This window comes from Catharus ustulatus, chromosome Z, assembly GCF_009819885.2.
Source record: "Catharus ustulatus isolate bCatUst1 chromosome Z, bCatUst1.pri.v2, whole genome shotgun sequence".
NCBI lineage: Eukaryota > Metazoa > Chordata > Aves > Passeriformes > Turdidae > Catharus > Catharus ustulatus.
In genome coordinates this window covers 20,131,348-20,159,268 of record NC_046262.2, presented here as the reverse complement: position 1 = coordinate 20,159,268, position 27,921 = coordinate 20,131,348, and the positions used below count along the sequence as shown (strand labels likewise).

At 39.6% G+C, this 27,921-nt stretch overlaps 2 protein-coding genes across 5 annotated transcripts in view; one reads left to right on the top strand and one right to left on the bottom strand.

The window, feature by feature from the left end:
* IPO11 (importin 11) overlaps positions 1-21,072 on the bottom strand; it is a 96,948-nt gene extending 75,876 nt beyond the window's left edge. For both annotated transcript variants that reach the window (XR_004420747.2, XM_033085610.1), the window contains exons 1-6: positions 20,986-21,072; positions 20,445-20,510; positions 12,571-12,654; positions 12,142-12,285; positions 8,821-8,921; positions 3,109-3,181 (exon numbers count right to left, since the gene is read on the bottom strand). Coding sequence is in view for 1 of the 2 variants with exons in the window: in XM_033085610.1 (XP_032941501.1) it covers positions 3,109-3,181; positions 8,821-8,921; positions 12,142-12,279 (312 nt within the window). In the remaining variant the exon portion in view is untranslated. The remainder of the gene's footprint in view (positions 1-3,108; positions 3,182-8,820; positions 8,922-12,141; positions 12,286-12,570; positions 12,655-20,444; positions 20,511-20,985) is intronic.
* Positions 21,073-21,181: 109 nt separating this feature from the next.
* DIMT1 (DIM1 rRNA methyltransferase and ribosome maturation factor) lies at positions 21,182-27,702 on the top strand. 3 transcript variants are annotated; one of them, XM_033086304.2, is made up of 13 exons: positions 21,182-21,236; positions 22,553-22,626; positions 22,960-23,046; positions 23,430-23,491; positions 23,595-23,688; positions 23,788-23,837; positions 24,629-24,752; positions 24,871-24,963; positions 25,663-25,727; positions 26,007-26,070; positions 26,554-26,660; positions 27,070-27,139; positions 27,384-27,702. In XM_033086304.2, the coding sequence occupies exons 1-13, from the start codon at positions 21,209-21,211 to the stop codon at positions 27,435-27,437; spliced, it is 972 nt and encodes a 323-aa protein (XP_032942195.1). In that variant the 5' UTR covers positions 21,182-21,208; the 3' UTR covers positions 27,438-27,702. The 3 variants fall into 3 exon arrangements, with proteins under 3 accessions (XP_032942195.1, XP_032942194.1, XP_032942196.1); XM_033086303.1 differs by lacking the exon at positions 21,182-21,236 and adding an exon at positions 22,310-22,412; XM_033086305.1 differs by lacking the exons at positions 21,182-21,236; positions 27,070-27,139 and adding an exon at positions 22,310-22,412.
* Positions 27,703-27,921: the final 219 nt, after the last annotated feature.

The window sequence follows — 27,921 nt, the reverse complement described above, 5'->3', positions numbered from 1 at the left end:
GCAAATAAATGTGGAGAAAAAGCATTCTATTTTATGTATACCATGTATTTACATAAAATACTGAACTTAATATCTTGTTTAAATTTTACATGATGATCAGTAACTATTTATTCTGGAAATCATATAAATGAAGAAACAAATATTTTGGGAACCACTTTTTAACTTAGTGATCCTTTCTATCACTTGCTATGAACATACTGTTCAATACATATTACCATTAATTCTGCTCTAACTGACTTTTAGATAGAGCCATTCCCAGCCCCAGGCACACTTATGTGTAAGCCTAAGCCCCATCTCAATAACTGAATTGAGACTCTCTCTTGCTCCAGATCTTCAGAACCACATGCCAGGGGCACCTGCACTGCTCATCTGCCTTTGGTTGCTGGGCCCAGATCTCACTCGCACCAGTCTTGCCAGTAGCTGGAACCTGGTCCTTTGCAGTACACATGCATGATGAACAGAGTGAGTCTACACAATAAGATGGGTAAGGGATGTCACCAAAACAGGACAGGCAGTAGTCGTCAGGAACAGGGTTTGTTCAGACACAAGTACAGACCACCTGCGGTTTACACAACTGGCCCTTCTCATGCCCTCTTTCTGTCTATTCCACACTTGGTTGCTTTGAAACTGCCATTCCCTAAACGTTCCTTAACATATTTTGTATGGTCCCTCAAAACCCCACCTCAAATATCCAAAATTTTCACATTGTTATTTTCCCTGTTCTTATCCCATTCTAATTGAAAAAGTCCTTGACTGGATTAGTGAAGCGGACACTCTCTCCTTCAACACACTAGAACAACCACACTTCCAGCCTGGGGAAGAAGTCACCTACTTAGGCTATCACAAGGAATACAAGCAATTCACAGGCCTAAGGAGGATATAGCTATGCCCTTCCTCTTCTTCTCCGCTTCCTAACCTGTTTCATCTGGAGTCTGACAACCCTACCAAGTTTTCTGCAATATTTATTCCTACCATGCTGCTTAGTGAGTAGAATTGCTTCAGGAAAATGATGTAAATATTCCTAAGGAAGGGCTGGGAGTACTATTTATTACTAGATCAAATTATTGCTTATTCCCCCTGTCAATTTACAGGGGAAGCAAATAAATTCTTCTCCATATACGATACAAGAAGCAACCTCTCAGGAAGGTCAGAAGTAATTTTATCTTGAGGACTGGCCTCTTTAAATGGGAGAAAGAAGAAAAAGAATTTACTGTCATACATTTGAAGTAGTATTTTGTTCCACTGTTTCCCCCATATGGTAAATATCTTCAGAAGGCATGGAAATTATGCTCTTAACAAATAGTATGTTCTCTTTTTCTCCTCCATCTCCCCTGGAAATTAATTTGTATTGTCACATCTCTGTAATATGCCTATTTCTCACTTTTTTGTGTTGTTTTTCTTTCTATACAGGAGTCATAATTTTTTCTGCCTTCAGTGATGCAAAAAGCACAAGCAGATAGCAACTGTGTTATGAACTATCTGTGACTGGAAAAAGTGTAGTTATCAGGAACACAGGATATCAAAACTCAGACTATCAAGCAGGCTGGGAACTAAACGAAAGATTCCTCTGAAAGGACACTTCAGGATACCTACAATACAGATTGGGGAATAAGGGGAAAGAAAGAGATATAGACCCTGTAAACATATTTCAATACCGCACATAACTGCTCGGGTAATTACTTGGACTGCTGCCATAAAAACAAACATCTCCACATCTTAAAAAATGACATCCTAAAAATGTCATAAGGACATACAAATCAAAACATGAAGCCACTAGTCTTTAAAATGTCAGTTAAAAAGGTTCCAATCTCAACTGTAGCTATGGGCAGAGAACTCCAGAAATGTTCAATCAGTAGTGGCTTTTTCAACTACAAAGCATGCTATGTTATCCTAGCATAGAAATTGATGAAATGTTTATAAATGTATGGAAAACTATTAATTAAAAGGTTTAATTGCTTTACAAACAATTTAGTTAATATTAAAGTTTTATCATTAATTTATCTATTTATATGTGCAAAAACCATACAAACTTCAAAATTAAATATTTGACAAATTATATGCTACCTAGTAGAAAAATAAATGACACATTACGCTTCAGCTTGACATACTTCATAAGTTTTTGTGTTAAAACACAGAAACAAGTAATATTTGGTCATATTGTTTACACTGAAACTATACGTGCATAACAAAACTTGAAATACTTCGTATGCTTTTTAAAAAAACTGCATTTGCAATGAAGATTTTTAACTCTAGTCAAAATTGTCATTTCACAATGGGCATCTACAAAGACAAAAATACCATAATTTTGATAAATTGCTCTCATCCTAGAAGTTCCATTAATCCTGTCCAAAAATTCAGGAACGTTAGAATCATTTCAGTATTTCCTTGACAAAGTTATTTAAGATCCAACTCAAAATATTAGCAAATACTTCCTTGCAGAATCTTATACTTACATGATGAAAAAGTCAGCAGAAGTAAGATTGATTCATCTAGTGTGGGCATATTCTGTGCCCCTAACATTAGTTCCATACTCAATATAATAATAAATTCTTATTCTAATGCAAAATCACAGCTTGCAATTAGTCACTTCAGGTAAGAAAAGACACCATCACACTTAATCTTTATCAAGCTTATTTAAATTCACAAATGCTGTAACTAGACAGATGACAGCAATACCACTTAGGTGGGTTTATGAAGCAGCAGTCTCAACAGCTCACTCCTGCTATGCCACTGCCACACTTCCTCCTATGGTCACACTGGAGTCAGGTAAGAGAATAAAAATCCCTCAGGGAAAGCTTATTTTTGAGCTACATCCATTCCTTGAACCATTTCATTAAATGGTTGGACAATCAGCAAGGGACAACAAACTGCCACTGCAGCACCAAAAGAAACAAACCACAGAGAGAAAACATGTTGTTTCCAACCAAAGTGGTACTATAAATCAAGGAATTATCATCTGTGGTAAAAGATCTCACTTCAAGATCTGTCTAAAAAGCAATATGTAAACTGCAATTTTATTATAATAATTTAAAAATTTGTAAAGAAAGAAACCAAGCTATCTATCAAAACAAGCATTTCTTGAGAGAGTAATAAACAATCACCACTAACCTGATTCACTGGCTCATTAAAGTTGGCGATAAGTCCAGCACGCAGTGTAGATTTTTCTTCTTCAGAAAGAGCACTGCCAGGATATATTTATTAAAATATTATTTATTTTCAATTTAAAAACTACTATCAATTAATATGTAATTATCAAAACCACTATCAAAACTAAGAAAAAAATTTTTTTTTCTTCCACTATCTCAAGTATTTCTAAGAAGAGAGGGAACAGTGAAAAAAATACTTATAAAGTATTTTCGACCTGAAGTGACCTTTTTAAAGATAAATGGTAAAAGAGAATTGACAGAATGAGACACACAGATATATAGCGAAAAACCACAGAACTGCACAAAATGCAAATGGATTGCTCATAGACAATTGTTACAGAGTTATTACTGCCAGAATTGAGGATTTGAACATGAATTTGCCCATGTATACTAATGGATAATGGCCAAAGAATGTCCAGAATAAGGCAATCACCATATCAGATGACAGCTGTTTTTGTGAAAGCAGTAAGTCTTTTCTATTAGAAATCCTTTTCTACAAGCAAGTAATATATTTATACTTAAAAGTACAGATCCCTTGAAAATTATACCTTGTGTGAAAAATATGTTGATACACTCTCCATAAAATGCAGGGAGAGATACTGGGTAGGGCAAATTCTAAGCCATAAAGGTTAATTTTCATTCCAGTGCAGCATTGTGGTATCATATTTCATTTTAGGTGTCCTCTATCAGTTTAAGACTACCAGATACAGTACAATATCACTCCTGTATTACTTCAGACTTTATATGATTCATGCAATTTTCTTACTATTTCCAGGCAGGAAACACAACAGACTGCTTTAAAAAAAATGTTTTGTTGGTATTTATAGATTATACTATCTGAGAAAAAGAAAATCAAAACCAAACCAAACATGCCAACACATTTTCATTTACTGATAGCACCTAGAAAGCTGGTGCTTCTTCATAAAAAGTCGGTAAGTTATCACCCAAGGTTGCTCAGATGGAAGTTTCACCTAACATTACAGCAACTTAGAACTATGCATGCAAACATCACATCTCAGTGAAGACTAATGCTTGGATATGAAAAAGATTAAACACACAAACAAACACTTCCTCTTGTCTGACCTCAGGCACAGATATTAGCCAGATAGTTTTATACACTGAAATTTAAAATAATGTCCAAAGCTCCCTAAAGCACAGGTTTTACACTAATCTAGACAAATACTAAATATAAATCTCAAAATAATATAAGAATAGAGGCAGGAATTGCCGTAAGAACAAACTTTTGCAAAAATAATCTAGTTTTCACTTTCCCTTCACCTCTGCACAAAACACAAGTACTCACTGTTTCCTACATCAGACCTAGCTTTTAAAGTATATTACAAAAGGGAGGCAATTCATTGTTTCACTGGTGACTCAGAACTGTACACTAAGTCTTATTTTCCAAGGTAACTGTAGCATTCAGAAGCCACAATTTTATTTTTTAAATCAAGACACAGGTTTTAAGATTTTTTCCGCATAAAATTGAATTATGTCTAAAACCATTGGGTTAAAATTTAGAGATATTTCTGCAACAGTAAAAGCTTTTCTGTATGTAACTATTTAATTTATTAATCTAAAGCCACAGATCATGTTCCAGAAAAATAAATTTTTGTGGGATTTTGCATTTTTCTTTTATAATGTGAAAATGCAGTATATCATTTCCACATATACAGGCATCCTCTAAGGAGTTTCTAAAACATGAAAGCTCTTATTAATAAAATTTTAAAATCTATTCTTAATTAAATGTAGATTGTATAATACCTCAGTTTCAGACACAACAGAAAACACCTAAAACCTGGTTTGTAAAGAAAAAAATACCCTGTTTTACTATATGACTTCATTTACTTTGTGGGCTTGTAAGACCCCTGGCCTTAAACTTACACTAAAATTTTTCATAATTATAATTATATTAAACTGATCATATGTACAGTCTAAGAGCAGCAAGGATTCACTTTGTTACCTATTGTAAATAAAAATGCTGTAATTAAGTTTTTTCCATTGCAGACTAAACAAAGGAAAGGAAATAAATCAATTAATGGGGATGAACACCTCAAATACAGAAGCTTGTAATAAACAAAACTGGAAAACAGTAATGAAAAAAAAATCTAAGGAATCAGTGCTGCTGGAAGCGTCACACAGTGCTGTGCAACAGTCCCTAAGGGTTTGCTGGACCCTGGGTGGAGGAATTCAGCTTTTAACAAAACGACAGTGACACCTGCAGGAGAAAAGAACACCCTCAGCCCCCGAAGGAAACACAGACCACCACCACTGTCCTCAGCCTCCCTTAATGCCTTGCAACAAAGCCAATTCCACAATTCCATCCATAAAAGTTATAGGCAGGTAAGAAATCAGGAACAATGTGCCTCACTCAGCCAGTTTATATCCCTTCAGCGTTGAACTGTGCATGTCCAAAAATTAAAACAACTTCATCTACGCATGAATTTCTATCTGCTATGCTGTAGTCTTTTACAATTTTCAAGTTCAACATTATTTTGAGCTTTCTCTGTGCGCCTGTGGTATAGAGAAATATACTTCCAAATACTTAAAAAATTATTTTCGGTTTTATTTTTTTCAAGTCTGATATTTCAGTTTTGGAATCCTGGCTTATGAGGAGTCACCACACAAGTAAAAACATATATTTAAAAAGTATTATTAAAGTCGCTAACAGAGTACTCAAATAAGAGAACAAAGTCCACAAGAGACAGGATAAAAAAGTAATTGTAAAATCAAAAACATGTTCAACTCTTGAATTCAAGACAAACCATTTCTGAAGAAAATCAAAACAAATACAAAATCATCCCGTGAGATCTGCTTTTGAGGAGGCTGACAACAAATTTCAAAAGAAAAGGCCAAATGGTGCCTGAAAAGAGTCTGTGACAAGTCTAGACTTTCACCACAGCTATATGAAAAGCTGCCTGAAAAAGCAGGAGGGAGGAAGTTCATAGGCTCATCTTCAAAATCACTCTCACTGGAAAATGTCGTTTTTAGCCTGATCTGTACATCAAAATATGCTTTGACATACTACTTTTATGTACTACTATGGATGGAGAAGAGACAGCTGCTGAAGTGACACACAAAAACAAAAGACAAGAATTTTGCAAAGACAACAAAAACACAGCCACTATAATGAAGCCTTCAAAAAATCATGACATTTGAAGTATGACTAGTTCACAAGATAACTAACGTAGTTTAAATCAGGGTTTCTCAAAACGACCTAAACATATTCTACGAGAAATGTGATCTGGGTGAGCTCTCACAAAAAGTCATATCTAACAAATTTAGAAAGAAAAACAGTTGGACATAGACTAAAGATTTAGTGCGCATTACTCCATCAAATCCTTAACAGCAGCCAACAATTTAAAAAATTTATTTTATACTTTAATTGCATTAAAATAGTGGCAGAAAAATTGGAAATAGGATAAAATAGGATTGCACTGGAAATTTAATATAGATTTAACCCACAGAATCTTTAATAGCCAAGAAAAAAATATTTTTAAAACTACTTTTAATTTAAAATTATGGGAAAACTGCATTAAAAGATTTTTATTTAATTTTTACCTCAAACAGTAACATTCTAGTCTTTAGTTCTGCAAGATATAAACGATGCTTTTTTTGCCAGAAATGCTACTAGTATCTAAAAATAATAACACACTGAAAGGATGTTTGACTTCTTCCAACAGTCCTTGCTAAGTACCAGTACTGTAAGCAGAATCCTGTTAACCAGAAATGTCAAAGATATATGCCGTCTTTCACGAAAAAGATGGTACAGTAATTTCACGATTATAAGCCGCACTGATTATAAGCCGCACTTCTGGGTGCCAGCAATTTTTCGTTCTTTGTCCATACATAAGCCACATCTGATTATAAGCCGCACATTACAATACAGAGTGTGATAAAAGGTATCTATTCTATCACCATCTGTTGAGGGTGGGGGCAGTGATCCTTATCTCAACAGCAGATATTCTGCTAATGGGCCATCCATTGAAACCAGGCAGGGCATTGTTCTTTATCTTTTCACACCCCATCCTTCCTCCAGCGAGTCATTTTCTGCTAATGGCCCATTAAGTCCCACCTGTGGGACTGATAAAATTACTTCATCCCATTAAAAGTTGCTCCAGCCAGGGGAAAGAGCCCAACATTTCTTACCAAAATAAAAACTGAGGTTCTGGGACACTAAGGGAGCCCCTTTCTCCACTGGACTCCAGAGGAAAAACGGATTTCTCCAAATCACCACTGGACCTCCAGAGGGAAAATGCACCTTCTGCAGGAGCACTGCTCCAACTGAGCCACATCTGTCACTGCAGGAGGATGCAGCCACCATTTAATGGGACTGCTACCAACACTCTTCCTGACAGGGTGTCAGGTTGTACTCTGACTTTGTCAGGGTTTGGGGTTTGTTTCTTTGTAGTACTGTATTTCTATTTTAATTTTCCTAGAAAAGAGCTGTTATTCCTAATTCCCATATCTTTGCCTGAAAGCCCCTTGATTTCAAAATTATAATAATTTGGAGGGAGGGGGTTTACATTCTCCATTTCAAAGAGAAGCTCCTGCCTTTCTCAGCAGACACCTGTCCTCCAAACTAAAACAGCAACTTTTTGTTCTTTGTCCATAGATAAGCCGCACCTGATTATAAGCCGCACTTTGGGTTCGGACCAAAATTTTAGTCAAAATGGTGCGGCTTATAATCGTGAAATTACTGTACTTTCCTTTCACATAAAAAAATAATCCAAATGCTTGTAAATATTTTGCAATTATATACTAATTCACCCACAGAAATACTGCAGTGCTATATGCAATAATGAAGGAGTACTACACTACTTATAATGTGCCATGGATACAGAATTGTTTAATTTTTCCCTCTTTTGGTAGATCTTTGGAAAAGCTTACAATACAAGGCAAAATACATTGAACTATCTCAAACAACGAAAAATGAAAATCATACTTTGTATCATAACACTAACTTGGATTTGTGATCCAGAAAAATTGAACCTAGAATTCCATCTAACACCCTACATCCGACAGTGACAGTTCCACCTATTACTAGCATTTAAGAGAGACTGAACGCTTGCAAGCCTTTATGAGTTCTGGAATTTAAACTCTTCATGGAATCACACCTGTTTTTAAAAGAAAAATAAGTACTTCATACAAAGACAGGGAAGTATATAATTCCACAGGTTATATATTAAAATGGCACTTTTCATAATTTTTAAGTAAATTACATGGTACTCATGAAAAGTGCTTATATTGCTCATCTTCTTTGGAGACCTCTTTGTCTTGCATTATCAGAACCCGTATATCAGAACAACAAAAAATGAAGACCAGAACTTTTTAATATGGTAATTACTGCCTCTTTCCCATGTATACATTCAATACAAATCAGCTTAAACAAAGTGAAATGTCTCTCTCACTCTCCAAGAGACTGACTACCTTTCACTTCTGACACTATCACTGAATCCAGGTCACTTCAAAACCTATTATCTGTGAAACAGCCTTCCAACTCAGTTCTCAAAAGTAAATCGTGAACAGAGTCATAGAAGTAATATAACGACAAAAATGCTTTATCAGCAAGTCCTGAAAAGTAATTTCTATGAACTAAAGATCTACTGTTTTTCCCGCCTAGCAACCATAACAAAGTCAACTTTAAGACAGCTAAGCGGAAGAATTCAAAACTTACTGTGGCGCGACCCGTCTCCAGTAGCGATCAATTCCATTTTTAAAGTACAATACCGCTAACCATCTTACATTCACATCCAGGCTATGATTTGTAAAGATATTCTGTTTACAAAAGAAATGAAAAAAAGTTAAAAACTGCTCAAGACACCACAAGCAAGACAGAAATCATATCAAAACATGCCATCATATACGTAGAAATACACACACCTCCATGATATAGGTGTACAAAACAAAAAGCCTTAATCATCAAACACTGTGCTAAACAAATCTAGAGATCAAAAAAAATGTTTATCAGCAGCCAAATCTGGATTTATTTTAAAAAACTACATATAAGGCAAATGCATTGCTAATCTTATCTGGCAGAGAAGGAAATATAAGGGTAATAATTACTAGAATCAGACACTTTTTACATTCTTTAATGACACAGCTCTCAGAAGTTTGTGCCACTGCAGAATGCAGGATAATACCTTATTCTAGTCAGAATCCACTCTTAAGGTTATTTATTTGTTATGTTTTCATATGCCAATAATCCTGTCTACAATTTTCAAATTCAACTATCCATATTCTAGGAAATTAGTTTCTACCATTAAAGAGCTATAGATACATGCATAATATGCATCTATCTATATATGCTTTTATGAATCTGTATGTACATGCAGACAAACACAGAGGAGTTATTTTGGACAGTAATGTTGTAAAGTTAACCAAAGAAGAGAAACTAAAATAAAGGTAGGGTACTGAATCTCAACACGGCTACTACTCTGAACAGTAGCTCTCCCGTTTTTTACTGCATCAGATGGATCCTTCTCAAGGGCTGAGACATCATTACTCCCTCCTTTAGAGAGCAACCATGGGTGAGGTCAGTGTTCTTACTATACAGTGCACTGCAGAAAGAGTGCATCACTTGTATTCATTGCTTTTAGAAGGGCAGTATGAAGGGACTAGAAAAATTTAAGGATTCTGGTCAAAAGCATCTGCTACTTTTGGGCACCATGCCTGCAGACGTATAAACAAATCTTTCAAATTACTTGGCACTGTAGAAATCTGGGACCTCATTTTCACTACAAACTCAAAACCTAACTTTTGCTCAAAATCTATTTCTGTTAATAATGTCTTTCTAGAAGTAATGGTCAACCAAAAAAAAAACCTTAACACACTCTAATCACCAGAAAGTAAACAGATTTACATGCCAACAATGATATCGACCTCACAATTAGCAATCTGTAGAAAAATATCAGAAAAGTGGTAACCCGCCAATAAATACAACACTACATGAAAATGACCCTTATGTAATACGCCCTCCTTCCCCAAAGCTCAGGAATACAGACTAATCTCAAAAAGACTTGACCTTTCCCAAATGCAACTTAAGCATATTAAAATACAAAGAGGTAACTTCAAACACCACTTCCATATCATAAAAATCATTTCAAAATACATGAAACACGGAAAACCCAAACTACTCATACTGAAATTTCCATTGATCTTACAAACAACTATTCCTCTCATTGCTAAAATATTTAGCAGAAGCAAAACTTCCACAGAAGAAAACACCTTGAAACTAGACCCAGTTGAGATAAAAAAAGAAAAGACCAAAGAATCTACACAAAAACAAGTAGAACTTCTCTTTATACTCTATATCTTCATATGAACTTCCTAAAACATGAAGTATTTAACACAGTAATACTGTCATAGAAATAACAGGAATGAAGTCAATATACAAGCTGACGTAACTTGTACAGAAGTTCTTTTCAAAACCATCCAATTTAACTCTGAATCAAAGAGATATAAGTAATACCTCCAAAAGAGAAACACAGAAAAGTAATGATAGCAACACCACTAGGTACTAAAAATGGTAGGATCAAAGATGCATGTCTCATGCTTCTTTATGACTTTCTCTGCTCTGATTGTCCCAGAAACAAGTGTATCCCACAGTAAATAATTACATTATTTGCCACATTCCATAGATACCAGCTGTCTTACCCACTCTTCATTTACATTTACCTATTTCCCTTCGCCCTTTTCTACTCCACCAAGCAGGTGCCAACTACTTTCCCTCCCAGACAACCCACCTGTCATGACCATGTTAAACAAAAAAGTAGACACTTTCTTTACTTGTTTAATTTAGAAGACTATGTTGATATTTCACATTTAAAGAAAAGCTAATGTGGCCCAAACAAATCCACCTAACCACATAAAAGGAATTATCAGCATTTGAACCTCTTTGATCGAAACCCTTGAAGTTTTCGCCCTTATATTTAAAATTAACTCGTATCTGTTCCAGTTACACCTGTGAGCGTTCAACTTGTCTACACCCGGAGGTGTAAGGTCTCAAAGCAAACATACAGAGGAAAAAAAAAAAGTCACTAGTGGCAATTTCTGCTGTTTCCTATCAAGGTTATTTACTACCACAGCTACACTGCAGCAAAGGCAGTGCATAAATGGAAATTTGGCAGCTCAAAGTATCTTCTTCTACCCTTTCCCTAAATCCTCGGGCTTGCTCTCAACTTTCCAAACGAATGAGATGGTCTACAGAGAACAGAACATATCACCCTACAAATCTGAGTCATTCAATCAACACACTGAGGACAGATGTCTGTAGAAAAAGCATGTTACCTGTGTTTTTCAGACTATTATAAGCCTGCATAGATATTGGAGAATAACAACAGTTAACTTTCAAGTGTCTTTGCTGAAACAGTTTCATTTCCTTTTTGTCGTCACTTTGACCATAATAATGCATCCATTTCAACAATGGTCATAGCACTTTTAGAAGTATTCATCTTCCCCATTTCAGGATCTTGCTACCACAGCCAGGTCAGTTAACCTCCATGGGAGTCTCCCTCCAGGAACAAAAAGACAAGCAATCCCAGAGACGTATTACACAATGCAATGGAAATCATGAGGGAACTCCTATTAAAACATCACCTCCACAAAAAAGAAAAGGTCCTTACTGCCTTGGTATATAAAAGGGTCCCTGCCTCTTGAGGTAGTAAAGGCAATTCCTTTGACAAGGGCCCTCTTGGCCTTCTACCATCTACAATTCACAACAGGTCAATAAAAGATTTAGCACTACTGCCCACTCATACTGCTAGAGGTTGCATTTCTACCTTCTGAATGTCTGGGAAAAGAGTTTACTTTGAGACACAATGATGACAATCACTTTTATATCCTACCTACCATATCCTTCAACATAAGGATCCTAGTGGCTGGACCATGACAACTCAGGGCTTCTCTCAGCCACAGGTCATGGTCCAACTGTGTTATAGAGACCAGCAGTCAAAACTATTCACAGTTTATTTAGTAGCACTTTTCCACTGTATCTTACCAACAAGACTGAATAAAAACCTGGCTGTGTCTCCCACTGCTTCAGTTGTTCCTCAGCTGGCTTCAACACTGAAGTATCTTGGCTCGTAGCTTGTGTCAAGACTTGCAAAACAACAGTGCTAGCACTGTTGAGATCCATGAAAATCTGAAAACATATTAAAACGAGAAAAAACACTTAAGGAGAAAAAGATAGCAAATACAGACAGGTATTTTCCCTTCATATTATCCAAACACCCCACGCTCATTTTCCATAAGACTACACAGTGTACAGATAGCGTTACACCCACTCACAGGCAGTTGAGGTACAGGGATTAAACCACTTGCTTTCAGAAATCTCTCAGCAGAAGAAACAAGCATTAAATCTATCATTACAAGCACATTTGCTAGATGTGAGGAACTTCAGGGAATATTTTGATTTTAAAACAGTTACCTCTCTTGTGAAGCACAGCAGCTAAGGCAAAACTGCAACTAGAGATGATTACTCAGCTGTAAGCAGAGTAAACCATGTGGTTGTCTGAAAGAGGTAAAGATGGAGATTATTAAAATTTTTGCATTTTAATTTTCCTTCAAGAGAGAAAATTACTCACTCAAATTCCATAATTCAAATTCATCAAAACAATTCATATTACAGTAATTTCACGAATACAAGCCGCACCATTTTGACTAAAATTTTGCTCCCACACCGGAAATGCGGCTTACACTCAGGAGCGGCCAATATGTGAATAATTTTCTGACATTTACGACCCCAGAAGTGCCAGCCAGGGTGCCGAGCCGAGCACCTGCCAGTAAAACCCAGAATTTCGCGATTGTTACAAATTAGTTACTGTGTTGCGTGGCGGGTGGGGCCCTCTCAGTGCGGGCAGCGCGGGGCAGGGGAGGGAGGCAGGGGAGCTCCCTCCTTCAGGCTGGGGAGAGGTGGGGGGCTCCTGCTCCTGCATGCTGCGGCAGGAGCAGGCAGGCTCTGCCCCTGCCTGCTGCCACTGTGGCGGGAGCGGGGGGGCTCCTTCCCCTCCTGCCTTTGCCACCGCGGGAGCGGGGGGGCTCCGTCCCTGCCTGCCTCCGCAGGGCAGCACCAGGCTGGGGTGAGCGAGCCCAGAGGCGGCGGCCAGCTCCAAGCGGCCCCGCCAAGCGGCCCCACCAAGCTGGGCCCCCTGGCCCCGTCAGCAGCCCCGAGCGGGCCGAGCCCTCACAGCCCGAGCCGAGCCAGTAAACCCCGCCATGCCGCGATTCTGTTACTAATTGGCAGCTTTGTTGCACGCGGGTCCTCGCTGCAAACGACAGAGTGGCTTATAATCAAGTGCGGCTTATTTATGGACAAAGAACGAAATGTTTGCCAACACCTGAAGATGTGGCTTATAGTCCGTGTGGCTCGTATTCATGAAATTACTGTAATTAAAAAAGAAGTCTCACAATTAGTCCTCTATAAAACAATTTTCCCCAACATATTTGATTTCCTTCTTATTTAGCATACAAATGCTAACCAGCTGAACTATGAATGCATATTGCCAAATTTCCAATGTATACACATCCTCATGCACCCTTGTATCTTATGAAGGGAAAACAAAACATTGCTCTCCAGATGACAGACTACATGTATAATGACCACAGAAACAACGTTACAATAAGAAAAAGACGCATATATTAAAGAAACTATGAAGTCTGTTTTCTGCTTATAAAAAAGACTGTTTAAAGCATATGTTAAACTTCTAATAACGCATACACAGTTAAATATTCATATACTTAGGTTTTCTAAAAAAACAACAAAGAACAGCTCCTCTTCATAAAGGAGAGAGAAGGAGGTTCAGGTGGGCATCAGCAAGAATTTCCTCATAGAAAGGATTGTTAACCATTGGAAAGGGCTGCCCAGAGAAGTCATGGAGTTGTCATCCCTGGAGGTGGACAAGAAATGACTGGATGTGGCACGGTGCAGCTGAAAAGGCAGCAATCAGTCAAAGGCTGGACTCAATCTTGGAGGTCTTTTCCAACTCTAATGACTTTGATTTGCTTTTGATTAACAGGGAAAAAGGTTTATTTTTACACCTTCAGGGAAAAAAAATCAAGATTAAAATTGTTACAGTAATGGTAAAAAAGTGGGAGAAATGAAATTTATTCTGAAATAGTTTTGCTATTTTGATTGTTTTTAAAAAAATCACCTTCACAACAAAACTAGCCACAGTAATGAAGAATTTTTATACCAGTAATAGCATTGCACTACTGAAAAAGAAAAAAAATCACCCCTAGAAAGAAGTTCTTCAAATTTCCAATCATCCTCAGCAAAAGCTGACTCAAATTTGAAGGTTCTAAAGTTACAGAAAGTGTACTTTCAAACCAATGAAACACGAAATCACCTCTCTTTGCAGCAATAATCAAACATGCGACTGCATGTCTGCTTTATACTTCCAAGTACAGTGAAGAATCTTCGAATCTTTCTGATTTATCCAGCTGTGCACAAGGCAGCCAGAGGGGGGTTACAACAGGGGTGTCTTCCGTGAAAAGGTGCAAGAATCTTTCCCCATGTCTACAGAGGCAGTGCCACATGGCTCCAAGACACACCTGCCACTGGCCAAGGCTGAACCCATCAGCAACAATGGTAGCACCTCTAGAATAACATGTTTAAAAAGAGGAAGGAAAAACCTGCAGGCTTTTGCTTCTACTGGAAATTTATATACTTCACATAGACAGTTCTCATTAGAAAACATACTTATTTAAGTTAGCAAAATGCAAGCACAAAAACCATTTTTTTTCCAGTTTCTTATTTCAAAACAATTAGCTGGCAGTTCTAAAGACAACAAGAAAGAATGACAACAAAAATCAAAGTGAAAGACTCGGGTTTTTTTAAATAATGTTTTTGTTCTTGAAAGGTTTGTATTTCCATGTAAAAACTGGGGCAGCTACTGCTTGAGCTACTGCTCAAGCAAAAAAAAAAATCTAACTAAGCTTAGTGGGTCAAACAAAAATTTATTCAACCCAGTGTTCTTTCTCTGTCAAAACCAAAGTAGACACCCAGGTCAGGAGATTTCTACATAATGCTGGCCTGTCTTCCAGAAAACTCTGGTTCAAAGACTTTTCTATTAAGAGGCAGAGAATTTAGCAGCTCTCAAGATTCAGTCTTCAATTAAATTGTACAGTTGGTTTTTCATCCCCTGTAAAGAACAGTTCCTCACAAAATTTTGGAGGAGACCATCGCAAGGCTAAATAGCAAAACTGAATTAGAAAATAAGAATCTCCCTGAAAACTCAACTTTTAGATAGGATTTATAAATACTGTAAAATATTTTAGGAACTGGTATATTCTGTATGATTTGGATGACAAAAAATTAACTGGAAAAATATCTAATAAATGTGTAACAAATACAAATTTTAGAGATGCAAAAAATCGCTGTCTATTGCTACTACTTTTTAAAACTTCCTCTGAACAGTTTCTGTTTTCTTCTAGTAAGTCACTAGTCTTACTTGTACTAATTTCAATTATTTAAAAAACAGAATGAAAATAAAAATAAATAAGAAAATTTTAACAAACTATTTTGAATCAATCCTTACTGCACAAAACTCAAATTTGCATTTTAAGCTAGCTACAAGTAAGTTAAGCTAAAACAAAAAGCTACAGTCACCAAAATAAACAGCATAACCTTCTGCTTTTCCCTAAACCCCTTAAATACCCAAAGATAGAAGGAGAGGGTCTCGGTCAAGTTTTACAATCATTTTCACACCACATTGCTAGACAAGTAAATGTGCTAGGCATAAAAACACAGACAGAACAGCAAACAGCTTTTACTTCACACTTGCTGGAGCCCTGGTCACTAAGAATTTTAGACTTTTTGCGCTGACCAGCACCGGCCCCCAGGAAAACACTGCATTTGACCTGAGGCCCTGAGGTTGTGTAGAAGGCTTGAGTTGAATGACAGACCTGGGATTATGGGTGTGTAGTTTGAATAGAACTGTGTAATATCACATGGTGGAAAACTTAAAGTTTAAGATTTTAGAATACAGGATATATATTAAGCAAGATGGAGGTTTTAAGGCAGAAGCTAGTTCTTCTTCACCTTCTTTATCGGTTTGGGTGATACTGTATGATTGGATAAAGAAGTCTGCATTGTGGGCCATGGGTGGTTGGTTATTGGGTTAAAAGTAAAAATAATTTAGGTGTCATTTCTTAATTAGATAGTTTAGCCTTAAAAGACCTTGTAGAAAGAGATATAGCTCCACTTTTGTTTATTAGCTTGAAGTGATGCAGAACTCCCAGTTTGTAAGACTGTAATATAGATAAGAACAAATAAACATCCGAGTTCAAACAAGAAATACCATCTCCCTCATTTAATCCCGACCCTGGCAAAAAGAAGATAAAACTTGATACATGCTCTAGTCAAAATGTGGTGCAAACTTGGAGCAAACTTACAAATTGTGACTGAGCTGTGACTGCCTGCCAAAAGGCAGCAGTGAGATACTGGGGGTACACACAACAAAAAAACCCAAAAAAGCCAAAAAGTTGAGCCACCTAAGCACACTGTTCCACAGACACCTGAGGACACTACAGGAGCAAGGAGGAATACCTGACTTTCAACAATGTCAAGCCATTACAGGCTCAGGTCCTAGCACATCATTTCAACTCTGACAAAGTCCTTACCTTCCCTTCCCATCAACAGGATTTCTATAGGGAACTTATTCTTTGCATGCCCCCTGTAAAGACAATTGACTCAGGGAGGGCATCAGCTCCTATCTTAGTGGGATATGCTCAAAATACAGTTTGAATTACTGCCTTTTACAGATGCACATGTGGAAGATATTCCTGATGACAGGCACAGCTGTACTTCAGGAGTTTCAACCCAGATCTCTCCAACCTTAGTTTTCTGTGATACTGCCCTCTTTTTTCTTTTTAAATTGATGAACCAGGGCTCTTCCGACCTCAATTTACACAGAGGATATACAGATGCTCCTTACCCCACAGAACTGCAAAGGCTATGAATATCAATTCTACTATCATGGGATAGAGACAATCTCCACCTCTTACATATCTGACTACACTGTTGCATGGGAAAGGTAAAAGGGATATAGGTTACCCCATAGATTAGTTAAATCTCAGGGACAAGGACTTTCTCCATAGTTCATGGGACTTCTACAGCTTTATTCACTACTGAGCTACTTCTACAAGACTGTCCTAGAGATGAAACTCAGGAGTGAACATTAAATAGCTATTGTCTTTTGGGTAGTTTCACAGACATGAGGCATGTATAGAAATTTCGGCGCAGTCTGTCATCATTATAAGCAACACATTCTTAAAGGGAAGGCAAGGTCTGCATTTGTGTCACAACAGCCAGAATTTCCAGGTTTGATTACTGAGTAAGGGTGTCATTTCCCTTTTTACTCAGTCTGCATCTTCACAATAAACACTGAGTAGTATCAGGAACGTTTGCTGCTTTTTTGTGGTCCACACCCATTAGTATAACAAGCAAACTGTACACAAATATTTCAGAAGAAGAAAAAGAAGTCGCTTTCACTAGAAACTGTCCAATGTTGTCAGCTGAAAATCCATGCATTACTCCTATTGCCATGCCAGAAGTCTGTCCTGCAAAAGCAAAAAGAGACTATCCACACCCCACAAGAAAAAGCTGCTCTCCAAGATCCCAGTGGATACAACAATACTGAACTTGACAATAGCATAATCTCAAGTTCTGAGCTGTCAGGGAAAAAAATAAATGCAGTTACACCTAGAGTAAAACAATACATCAAATGCCAGCCCTTAGCACAAAGAGCAAGTGTCTTCAGACACCACAAATAGCAGTAACAGTTCCTCATCATTATGATCCAATATCCTACATCTCTATTCCCATGTTCAAACTCCATCTCCTTAAAGTGGCAAATATCCAAGCCTCATTCCTGTTTTATACTATATTCTTTAATTCCCTAAGAGGGTATCTGCAAACACATTTTACCTTTCAAGACTATTCCAAGTCTCTTAAATGTTCTAGTTTTATACTAGCTATGCCAGTTCAATAATTTTCCTGAAGAGTCAATGCTCCTGATACAGACACAAAGGTATCTAGGAACGTTTCCTATCACACTAAAATACATCCTAATTTTAAAATCACATCAGTTATGAAAAGAAATCGGTTACTGCTAAACGTCTGAAGGGGTACAAAAGTAAGGATTTCACTACTAAACACCTCCCTACTTCACTTTTTTCCAAGAAAATGCCATGTAACAACTCACTATTATCCAGACAATTAATTCTGTGTATTTTTGTTCTCTTTTGTTAAGAATTCCATTAATTCTTTCCCACTGTAAGAAGATGCAAGAACAAATTCAGTTAAGATTTTACGAAATCAGAGGATGACAAAGCCATAAACATATTACACAAAACACAGTGTGTTCTCACTGATCATAGTGCAAATACACTCCAGGCTACTTCAAGACCACAGGTGGGTCTGTGGATGTTGTCACTCTTCTTTCATCAGTTCAAGAAGGAATAAACTGGAGAGAGGTCAGAACTACTAGGAGAGTCTGTGGTCTAAAGCAAATTGTCCATGAGGAAAGTTTGAGGACTTGTTTAAGACAGTGAAACCTAAGCAGACTTTGCAGACACTTAAAACTAACCCCCTGAAGAGTGCTTACAAAGAGGACTTGCCACTTCTTATCAGCAGATTATACAGCTAATGAACGACTACAAAGCTACTCCCTCAGAAGCTCAGAAGGTTCAAGTAGAAAATTGGGACTGTCTTTCACAGCACATCTGTTCCAAAGAAAACAGGAAAAACAAAGTTTCCATGATGAAAAGCCACACGAACTCCAGAAATAAGTAACATAAATGCTGGCATTCAGTCATACAGATATGATACATTCACAAGGATGCTGTCACCTTCAGGAAAAGTTGGTAGCTACACTGATGTCTCTCCAGCCTTCTATAAAGCTGGAGAGCTTTCCATGAATCTCTTTTCTAGCATTGTAGTATCTGAATCAATCATGCCACATTCTAGTAGTCTGAGGAGTGCCCCCAAAAGAACTGAAACTATTCTGGTTATTGAAGGTACTACTTAAACTCACTAATAACTACAGAAATCACCTAAACCAACACAATTACTAACATTAAGCATTACTAAGATTTTTCAAAACCTACATATTAATTTTTCTTTATGCAATTGAACCAAGCTGTCTATAGTTTGCCCAAATAAAGCCACAGTAAAGAAGACAAATAAAAATGTCTAAGCAGGAAAGAGTCAGAGGTGTTTTTTCCCCATACTGCTAGTGACAAAAATACAGGAATAGAATTTTCAAAATTTCATTTTTACAAAAATTTAACATTGAAACTAAAACCTAGGTCTGAAAGCAGCATGCAGAAGACACAAAGGATATAAGAAATAAGAACAAGTGAGGACCACAGTAATAAAGGACAACAACAAGCAAGGCTGACAACAATGTTCAGGAAAGTCAATCAGATCATGCTAAAAATTCTGAGGAGAAGAATGACCTTTCACATGAAACAGAAACCATCAAAGTGACCAAAAATTCCCAACAAAAAAACAGGGTTTAAAGAAATGAGTGAGACATTTCCTAGGGTTAACTCAAAAATTATTCTTTCACAGGGTTCAGTACTAATAACATAGGAAAAGCCAAGTGGATAAAGAAACAATATAAGAATACTTTTAATGTTTTACGGTTAATTTCTAGAATGACCAATACCACAAGGTCAATCTCATTCCTTTGACTTCTTCCTAATTTAATGGATTTTCAAAAAGACCTGACAGACCCTTAAGAACGAACTAGCGCCAAATAGCTGAGCTGGAAAGGCAAGTTTCAGCCCTCATGCTCTAGAACAGATTTAAACCTTTCCATTTTAACTACAGGTAAATCCCACTTCTGACGATACAGTTTCAAAATGTTATACATAAAGTATGGGTGACAAAAAACTTTATTTTATCATTTATATACACATGATAGTAAATGCCCTTGATGAGAACCGCACAATGAAAGAATGAGAGAATAAAAACAGAGAGCAGTGACAAATTTGGTATTGCTATGAAGTTGGAAGAAACCAAACTCCATAAGGAACATGCCATTACCAAAAACTGAGGTATATCTTATATACTAGGAATACGATTTGAATTCAGCAGCATTTTGCTGATGTGCTCTGTGGGCTAATTTAAAAGCCGTGTCAAATATGTTACAGACAAGACTTAATGAACGAGACGCGAGAAGCAAGGCACAAGGAAGCATAAGTGGGAAGCAGCATCACTATTGCACTTAGGGCCTTGTTCTTGTATTTTACATACGTTGCTCTCTTCTACGGTAACAAACTGGAGAAATAACTCACCGCTGCTGCACTGAGCCTGTCTCTGATTAAGGGAAGACTCTGCTCAGCAGAAAAACTTTCTTCAGCCTGCAGGAAGAAAACAACCACCTAGAATCAAGGCCCTTTCCGCAAAAAACAAGTTCCGTCAGGTTAACGCCTCATCTTCCTCCCATGCCTTCCATTAATTCTATCCTGACTAAAAACAGTTTCAAGGAGAAAGTGGGAAACTGTCCCCTGAAATTAGGTAACAGTTATTTTCTTCAAGCTCCGAGCAGGCCCTTTGCCGCTGCCAGGGTAATAAGCAAGGAAGGCCTCGCTGCTTCAAGCTCGGGGGCGGTGCCCCGGAGCCGGCGCCGCGGCGGGCACTCCACGCCGGAGCCGCGCCGGCTCGGGCAGCGCAAACGGGGGCACAGCCGGCGGAGAAGCAGCCAAAGCGAGTGAGTAGGAGCAGCGCTGCCCGCAGCGACACAGCCCTGGGGCTCCGTGTCCTCGAGCGCTCCCTCACTGGAAGCCGCGGGTGCCTTCCCCCGCCTCCCCCATCCCCTCCCGGCCCCCCACGAACCGGGACCAGCGAATGCCGCGGCGGCACCACCGCCTCCCCGGCGCGGCTCTGACGTCACTGCCCCGCGCCACCAGAGCGCGGCCCGCGCGCTCCGCCGGCAAAAGAGGGACGGGGCGGGGGCGGGGACTGAGGCGGAGGGGGCGGGGCCCCGGTTCGCCCTGCCCGCTGACGTCATGCAGAGTTGCGCGCGCGCAGGGCGGTTGGCGCGTTTTCCCGCCGCCGGATGCAGGGAATTGTGGCGCGCTTCGCTGGTAATGTACCGGGAGCGTTCTGGGCGGCTGCCCCTGCGCTGAGCAGGGCAGCACGGTGGACATGCGTGGTGCTTATGTCAGAACATAATGTTAAAAATGCATATGAGGAGGTAAAGCAGAAAATACAGGAAGTATATAAAAAATAAAGTATGCTTTCTTGGCATGCCAGCGGTTGGGAATGACTGCACGGGCACTGCGACTCCAGGCAATGAGCTGACAGGCGCTTTGTGCGCTGCCAGAGTCTAAAGCACCGCGTTGCCTTAAGGCAGAAATCGATGAGGGTAGCCCTGCAAAACCCTTTTTTTCTCTTTTTCCCTCTCTCAAACCCTTTCTACCTCTCTGTCCCCCTCTTTCATTCATCTCTCATTTTCTCTTATCCTTTCCACGCTGCCCCGTTATCCAAAACCCACTGTCACGTGCTTACGGACTGAGGGTACTAAAGACACCCATTCTTGCGCCGTATGTCATTTAATAATTAACTTTGGAAAGCTTTTGTGGACCCGCTGACTCCTGCCGTTTCTGCTGACCACTGTCACTCGGCACTCACGGCCGCTCCCAGGCCCCGAAGGGTGGGGCGTCCCGCGCGGCTGGCTGCGGGCGGGACAGACCCGCTGCCCCCGGGAGGATCGAGCGCGCGCGCGGGCCGGGGTACGCGCCCTCCGCGCTGCCGCCGCCGCGGTCCGCCGGCCCGCCAGGGGGCGCTGCCCCGCCCGCCGGCCGCACGCGGGGCCACTCTCCGGCTGCAGTGCCGCGCGGCACGTGGGGCGCGGGGCCGGGGCGAGCCGAGCGGTGCCGGGGCGAGCCGAGCCGGGCCGGGGCGAGCCGAGCGCGGCCGGGGCGAGCCGAGCCGGGCCGGGGCGAGCCGAGCGCGGCCGGGGCGAGCCGAGCCGGGTCGGGGCGAGCCGAGCGGTGCCGGGGCGAGCCGAGCCGGGCCGGGGCGAGCCGAGCGGTGCCAGGGCGAGCCGAGCGCGGCCGGGGCGAGCCGAGCCGGGCCGGGGCGAGCCGAGCGGTGCCGGGGCGAGCCGAGCCGGGCCGGGGCGAGCCGAGCGCGGCCGGGGCGAGCCGAGCGGGGCCGGGTCCAGGCCGAGCAGGCCCAGAGGGATCCGAGCGGAGGCGCCGCTATGCCCAAGGCGCGGGCCGGGAAGCGGCCGGAGCGCCGGGAGGGCCGCGCCGGCGGTGAGTGTGGACTGGGCCCGGCCGGCCGGGCGGGCAGGATCCCGGGAACCGAGGGCGGGCAGGCGCTCGCATCCCAGGGGTGCGGGCGGGGTGCCGGCGGATCGCGGCTGCCCGCGGTAACACGCCGATCTCTGCCCTAGGCATCCTCTTCAACACCGGGGCCGGGCAGCACATCCTGAAGAACCCCCTCGTGGTGAACAGCATCATCGACAAGGTGGGAGCGGCGGCGGGCCGGGGCAGCCGGGCTGCGGGAGAGCTGCTGCTGGGCCGCGGCCAGGGCTGGTGCTGGTGGCCTTGGCGTTTGTTTTTCTCGTAGCGTGGCAGCTCGCTGGTTCTTTACGCGTAGCCAGCGATGCCGCATAAACCAGCGCCTGGACGTTCATGTTCTCCCCGTTTCCCACTCATTCCTTTCTAAACGACTCTCAGGGGCCCTTGATACCCAGTTCCAACCTTTTACTGTGTAAATACGCGCTCACTTTCATTCTAAAGTTAAACGATTGCAGGAAATCGCTGCTAGTTAAACACTCGAAATGCTGTTTGTCCTTAGGCTGCCCTGCGCCGCACCGATGTCGTTCTGGAGGTGGGCCCAGGAACTGGAAACCTGACAGTAAAGATGCTGGAGAAAGTCAAAAAAGTAAGTGCAAATTCTCTCACATTCACTCCCTTCCCAAGCTCTGAGGACGCTGTGGTTTAGACAATGGCAAACAGGAGGGGTGTTCATAGGCGTGATGCACATAAGTAAAGTTACTCCACTGATATTTTTCTTAACATTTGAATAGTCCTAATGGGTTTTTAGCTGATCATGTAAATTTTGTGTGGTTTTATCAAACTACATTGCCGTTATCCATTTATGTGGTAAAGCTTGCCTGTGTTTGGAGAGGGAGGAAGGTGCATAGCCTCACAGGGATTTTTAAAGGAATTTTTAAACTCATAGCAACAGATACAGGGTTGGGGGTTTTATGATTAAATTCCAGTTAGGCGATGCATGGAGTTGCAAATATACACTATTTTTTTCAGGTTATTGCATGTGAAATTGACCCTAGACTTGTTGGTGAGCTTCAGAAGAGAGTCCAGGGCACGTAAGTGTCAATTATGGAAACAGGGAGCACTGAAAGCAGTGGAACTACTTTGATGCAAGTTTTGGCAACCTGTTTATCTGAGGATAACCACCTTCTCCCCCAGGTGTCTAGCAAACAAACTTGAAATCAAGGTTGGAGATATCTTGAAAACAGACTTACCATTCTTTGATGCGTGTGTGGCTAACTTGCCTTACCAGGTATGGACCAAACAACATAGCATACAACAACATTTTAAAAATTCTTTTAAAATGTTAATTTCCCAGAAATTATACTAACATTATTAATTTTTTTCTCAGATTTCTTCACCTTTCGTTTTCAAGTTATTGCTTCATAGGCCTTTTTTCAGGTATGTGGAAGAACAGAGCTCTGTATTACCTGGGAGGAAGGAAAATAGTTTTAAAAATATTTTCAAATCCAATATTTTTTTAGTTCCTAAAATAGCAGTTTGATGGATCAGATCTGCACTAAATTTTTTTTTTTTATATACATAAATACATAACCTGACAGTGCCTAGAAATTAAGTTTATATTGATGTATGAGGAGAAAATTTAAACTTGGCAACAGTGAGTGCCCAGCAGAATAAAAACAGGAGTTACACCTCCTTAGAATTACAACTAAGTATTATTCCAGGGCATCATAGCATTTCAAATACCTTCCTACCTAAGTTAGGCTGGAAAGGGTAGAATCAATGACAGATCACTTCCTTGTTGTCTGATTTTAAAATGTAACTGCCCTGTGTGTATGTCAATCATCAGTATATCAGCAGCTCTTGATTTCTCTCAGACAAACGTTGGTAATGTTACTGGTCAATTTTTGGAACGCTTGGATTTTAAGGACTCAGCATAGAGTTATTCAAAATTATTTATTACAGTCAGGCAACTCTGAGACTAGACTGTCTCTTTGATCCTGATCCATTTAGCAGTATAAATAATCAAATCTGTAACTTAGATGGCTTCACCATGTTCTGTGATGAGTTTTGGGCTTTCTTCAACACACTAATCAAGGCAGAGTTGTTTATTATAAACATTTATTCTTCTAAATGCTGGGGCAAATTGTGTGTTTTCCAAGTATGTTAGTTGGCTTCTGACATAAAAATTGATTACTTAGAATTGATTTTCTCATTTCTGTTACTCTCAGGTGTGCAATCCTTATGTTCCAAAGGGAATTTGCACTTCGTTTGGTTGCAAAACCAGGAAGTAAACTGTACTGCAGACTGTCTATTAATACTCAGTTATTGGCTCGAGTGGACCATCTGATGAAGGTATGTCATTCTGCATTCAGTTAACTCAGCTATCAAACACAGAAGAAGAGTGTTGCAAGGAATGTGAGGAATTTTTGCTGCTTATTCACACAGCTGCTTGACTGCTTTTAACTAATAGGTTGGAAAGAACAACTTCAGGCCTCCTCCCAAAGTTGAATCCAGTGTTGTCAGAATAGAGCCAAAAAACCCACCACCACCTATCAACTTCCAGGTGAGCAGTGTATAACTCAACATAACATGCTAGTGATAGTACTTAATTTCATTTTTCTTTCCACTTACTACTCAATTCCATGTGCTGATTCCAGTACAAACTACCATTTATTCATTGGAGTTTCCAAAATGCTTATCTCTCTGTTGATCAGGTTTGTGTTAGGACAATAACAGACAATGCCACCATCAACTGGGTGCAGCTGTGTACAGTATTTCTCGTAAGATCAAGGTCAGTTAGAGAACTGCTAGTAGTAATATCCCTTTCATAATGGTTCACATCTCCCAGAGATGTTGCTGGCTGATGATTTTGCAGGTTTTGATCAAAGGAATATCTTCAGATGAGTGTGTGTAATCTCAGAAGACAAACGTTACAGAAAAGTATACTTAATTTTTAGAACACTTCAAGACCATTTCAGCCTTGTCCAAGGTTAGCCAGATTTTCTTTAAGTATCTGCCTTCTCTGCACGTAATAGCACCTAGGCATGAAAAAGTACAGTTCAAAGGGGTTTGGGGCTGAAGTATTTTGTCCTTCATTTGTATTGCTTTGTCCAAGACACAGCTGCTTTTGTGTTGTTTAGAAAGACATTTCCATGAAGGATTTTCCTATGTGTTCAGTATTATTCTGAAGTTGTCAGTAGTGACGTTTTTATTTGTAGTAGCTGTATGTTACTTTCTAAAATTCTAAAATTATTAATTTCAGGAGTGGGATGGTCTGGTAAGGATAGCCTTTGTTAGGAAAAACAAGACACTCTCTGCAGCATTTAAGTAAGTAACTTCTATCAGAGGAAATTTTTTTGAAATTTGAAAGCCTATCCAGTTAACCATTTGTTTTGTGCAAATGCATAGCAGTGTTACATAGTGATAAACCATATAGGAAGATTTATACTGGTGTTGCAAGCTTTTTCTTTTAGAAGAAAACTAGACAGCTGTTTAAAAAGAACAGTTCTATGTAATCATTACAGTTTTTTGTAGTAGACATTAACAACTAATCAAGTGAACATTAGTTAGAACTCAGTTTTCATGTTAGACATGTATTTGTTTCAGATCAAGTGCTGTAGAGCAGTTGCTGGATCATAATTACCGAATTCATTGTTCCCTACATAATACAGTAAGTTTCTTCTTAATCTATTACATTCTATTTCTTTGTACTGTGACCTACATACTGACTTATAAGAGTAAAAAATTAACACTGAAAAGTTTAACGTATTAAAGGTTTACCAAAAGAGTTTGAAGGTGGAGGAATTCGCCTCTTTTCTTAAAGAAAAATCTAAAAGGGTTATTAAATCTTAGTGAGAAAGCTTAAAATTAAGTATATTATTCCAATATTGTCCATACATGTGTGTTCTCGATGTCTTTTACTAATTCAATAAAACATTTCATATCTGCTTTTCAATACTGTTGTGATTATATATAATGAATGAACTGAGATACAAAAATTCAGCTACAATAGAATAATACAGTAATACATAATAGAAAAAGTATTACTTACTTTTTATCACTTGAAACAAGAACTGTTCTAAGAGCAGGAAAGAATTAGATTATTTAAATGTTATGAGTAGAAAATAATTTCTGTCTCATTTTTCATTGACAGGAAATCCCTGAAAACTTCAAAATTGCAGAGAAAATACAGACAGTTCTAAAAGATACAGGTTACTCTGAAAAACGAGCCCGCTCAATGGATATAGATGATTTCATTCGGTATTCCTTTTTTTTCTCTTTATGCCTTCCTTTTAAGCTTCTTTAAATTCTATCTGCATCTGTACCTGCACAGCAGATTAGTATTGGGTTGCACAGGAATAGCAGGGTTTCTCTCTCAGTAGCAGATACGCCTTGCTTCCAGTCCTGAACATGAGCAAACACTTAAGGCCTACTTATATATTTTAAATGCTGCTTATAATATTGAGGAGCAACTAGCTAAGTATCCCTATTTCAGGTGTTTGTGTACTAGACCCTTTTGTGTCTCCTTTAAAAATGGCCATAGTGTAAACTGGTTATTCAAATTTCCCCAGTCTTACACAGCCTTTCTCTGCCTTGAGGATTAGGCCATAGTCTATAGCACAATTTTACATATGAATGATTAACTGCTATATTCCGCTCTTACTTTCAGTGGCATCACAAATGCCCTCGTAATTCAAGGAAAAGTTCCTAGCTGTTTCTCATTCAGAGAACTAAGACAGGTAATGCTCTCTGAAGAAACACAGTGAACCTGGTAGGATGCAATCTAAGTAACTGCATTGAAAATAAACCTGTATCTCTAAAATGGCATTGTTAATAACTACTAGTGTCAGATTTGTAAAAATTCTTTCTTTGCAGTTTATCAGTGACGGCTGCTTTCACGCTATTTTCTTTGCACATCTTAAAAATGCCTCAAGCTGAAGTTTGAATTGCTAGAATTGTAATATACTTATTTCACTCTTTCAGATTGCTACATGGCTTCAATTCAGAAGGCATCCATTTTTCATAGATACTGCTTGAAAGATGCTGTATTTTTTCACCAAAGTTTTACCCAAGCCAGAGTGAGTGCAATGGGACAAGCTCCTCATAAAAGCAATGAACAGAATACAGTGTATACGCTTGGACTCAAAATGTTAGATGCAGTTTTATCACAGACAAATATGAAAGAAGCTAATGCTCGGTATTTTAAAAACAGTAAATTCTGTCAGACGTGAAGTGAGGTGCTGGACTACCTCATGACTGTTTTTCTATATATATCCAAAACATAGATTGATGGTAATTGAAACCTGTGTTCTCTGACGATGGACTTCACCTCAGTATATTCATGCACAGTACTCAACAGTACAAGCCCTAAGGGGTTTGACAACAACAAGGAAGCTGAAGTACAGTAATTTCACGACTCTAAGGCGCACCCTTTTGGCTAAAATTTTGGCCCGAACCCAGAAGTGCGCCTTATATAATGGACACCTTATATAATGGACAAAGTTGCGAAATATGCCAAACT

Excerpts from the sequence above, each read along its gene's own strand:
- DIMT1 (XM_033086303.1), top strand. The coding sequence starts at position 22,358 with ATGCCCAAGGCGCGGGCCGGGAAGCGGCCGGAGCGCCGGGAGGGCCGC. Across the intron at positions 23,492-23,594 it reads CAGAAGAGAGTCCAGGGCAC|GTGTCTAGCAAACAAACTTG; the intron begins GTAAGTGTCAAT and ends CTTCTCCCCCAG. Across the intron at positions 24,753-24,870 it reads GAGTGGACCATCTGATGAAG|GTTGGAAAGAACAACTTCAG; the intron begins GTATGTCATTCT and ends TTTAACTAATAG.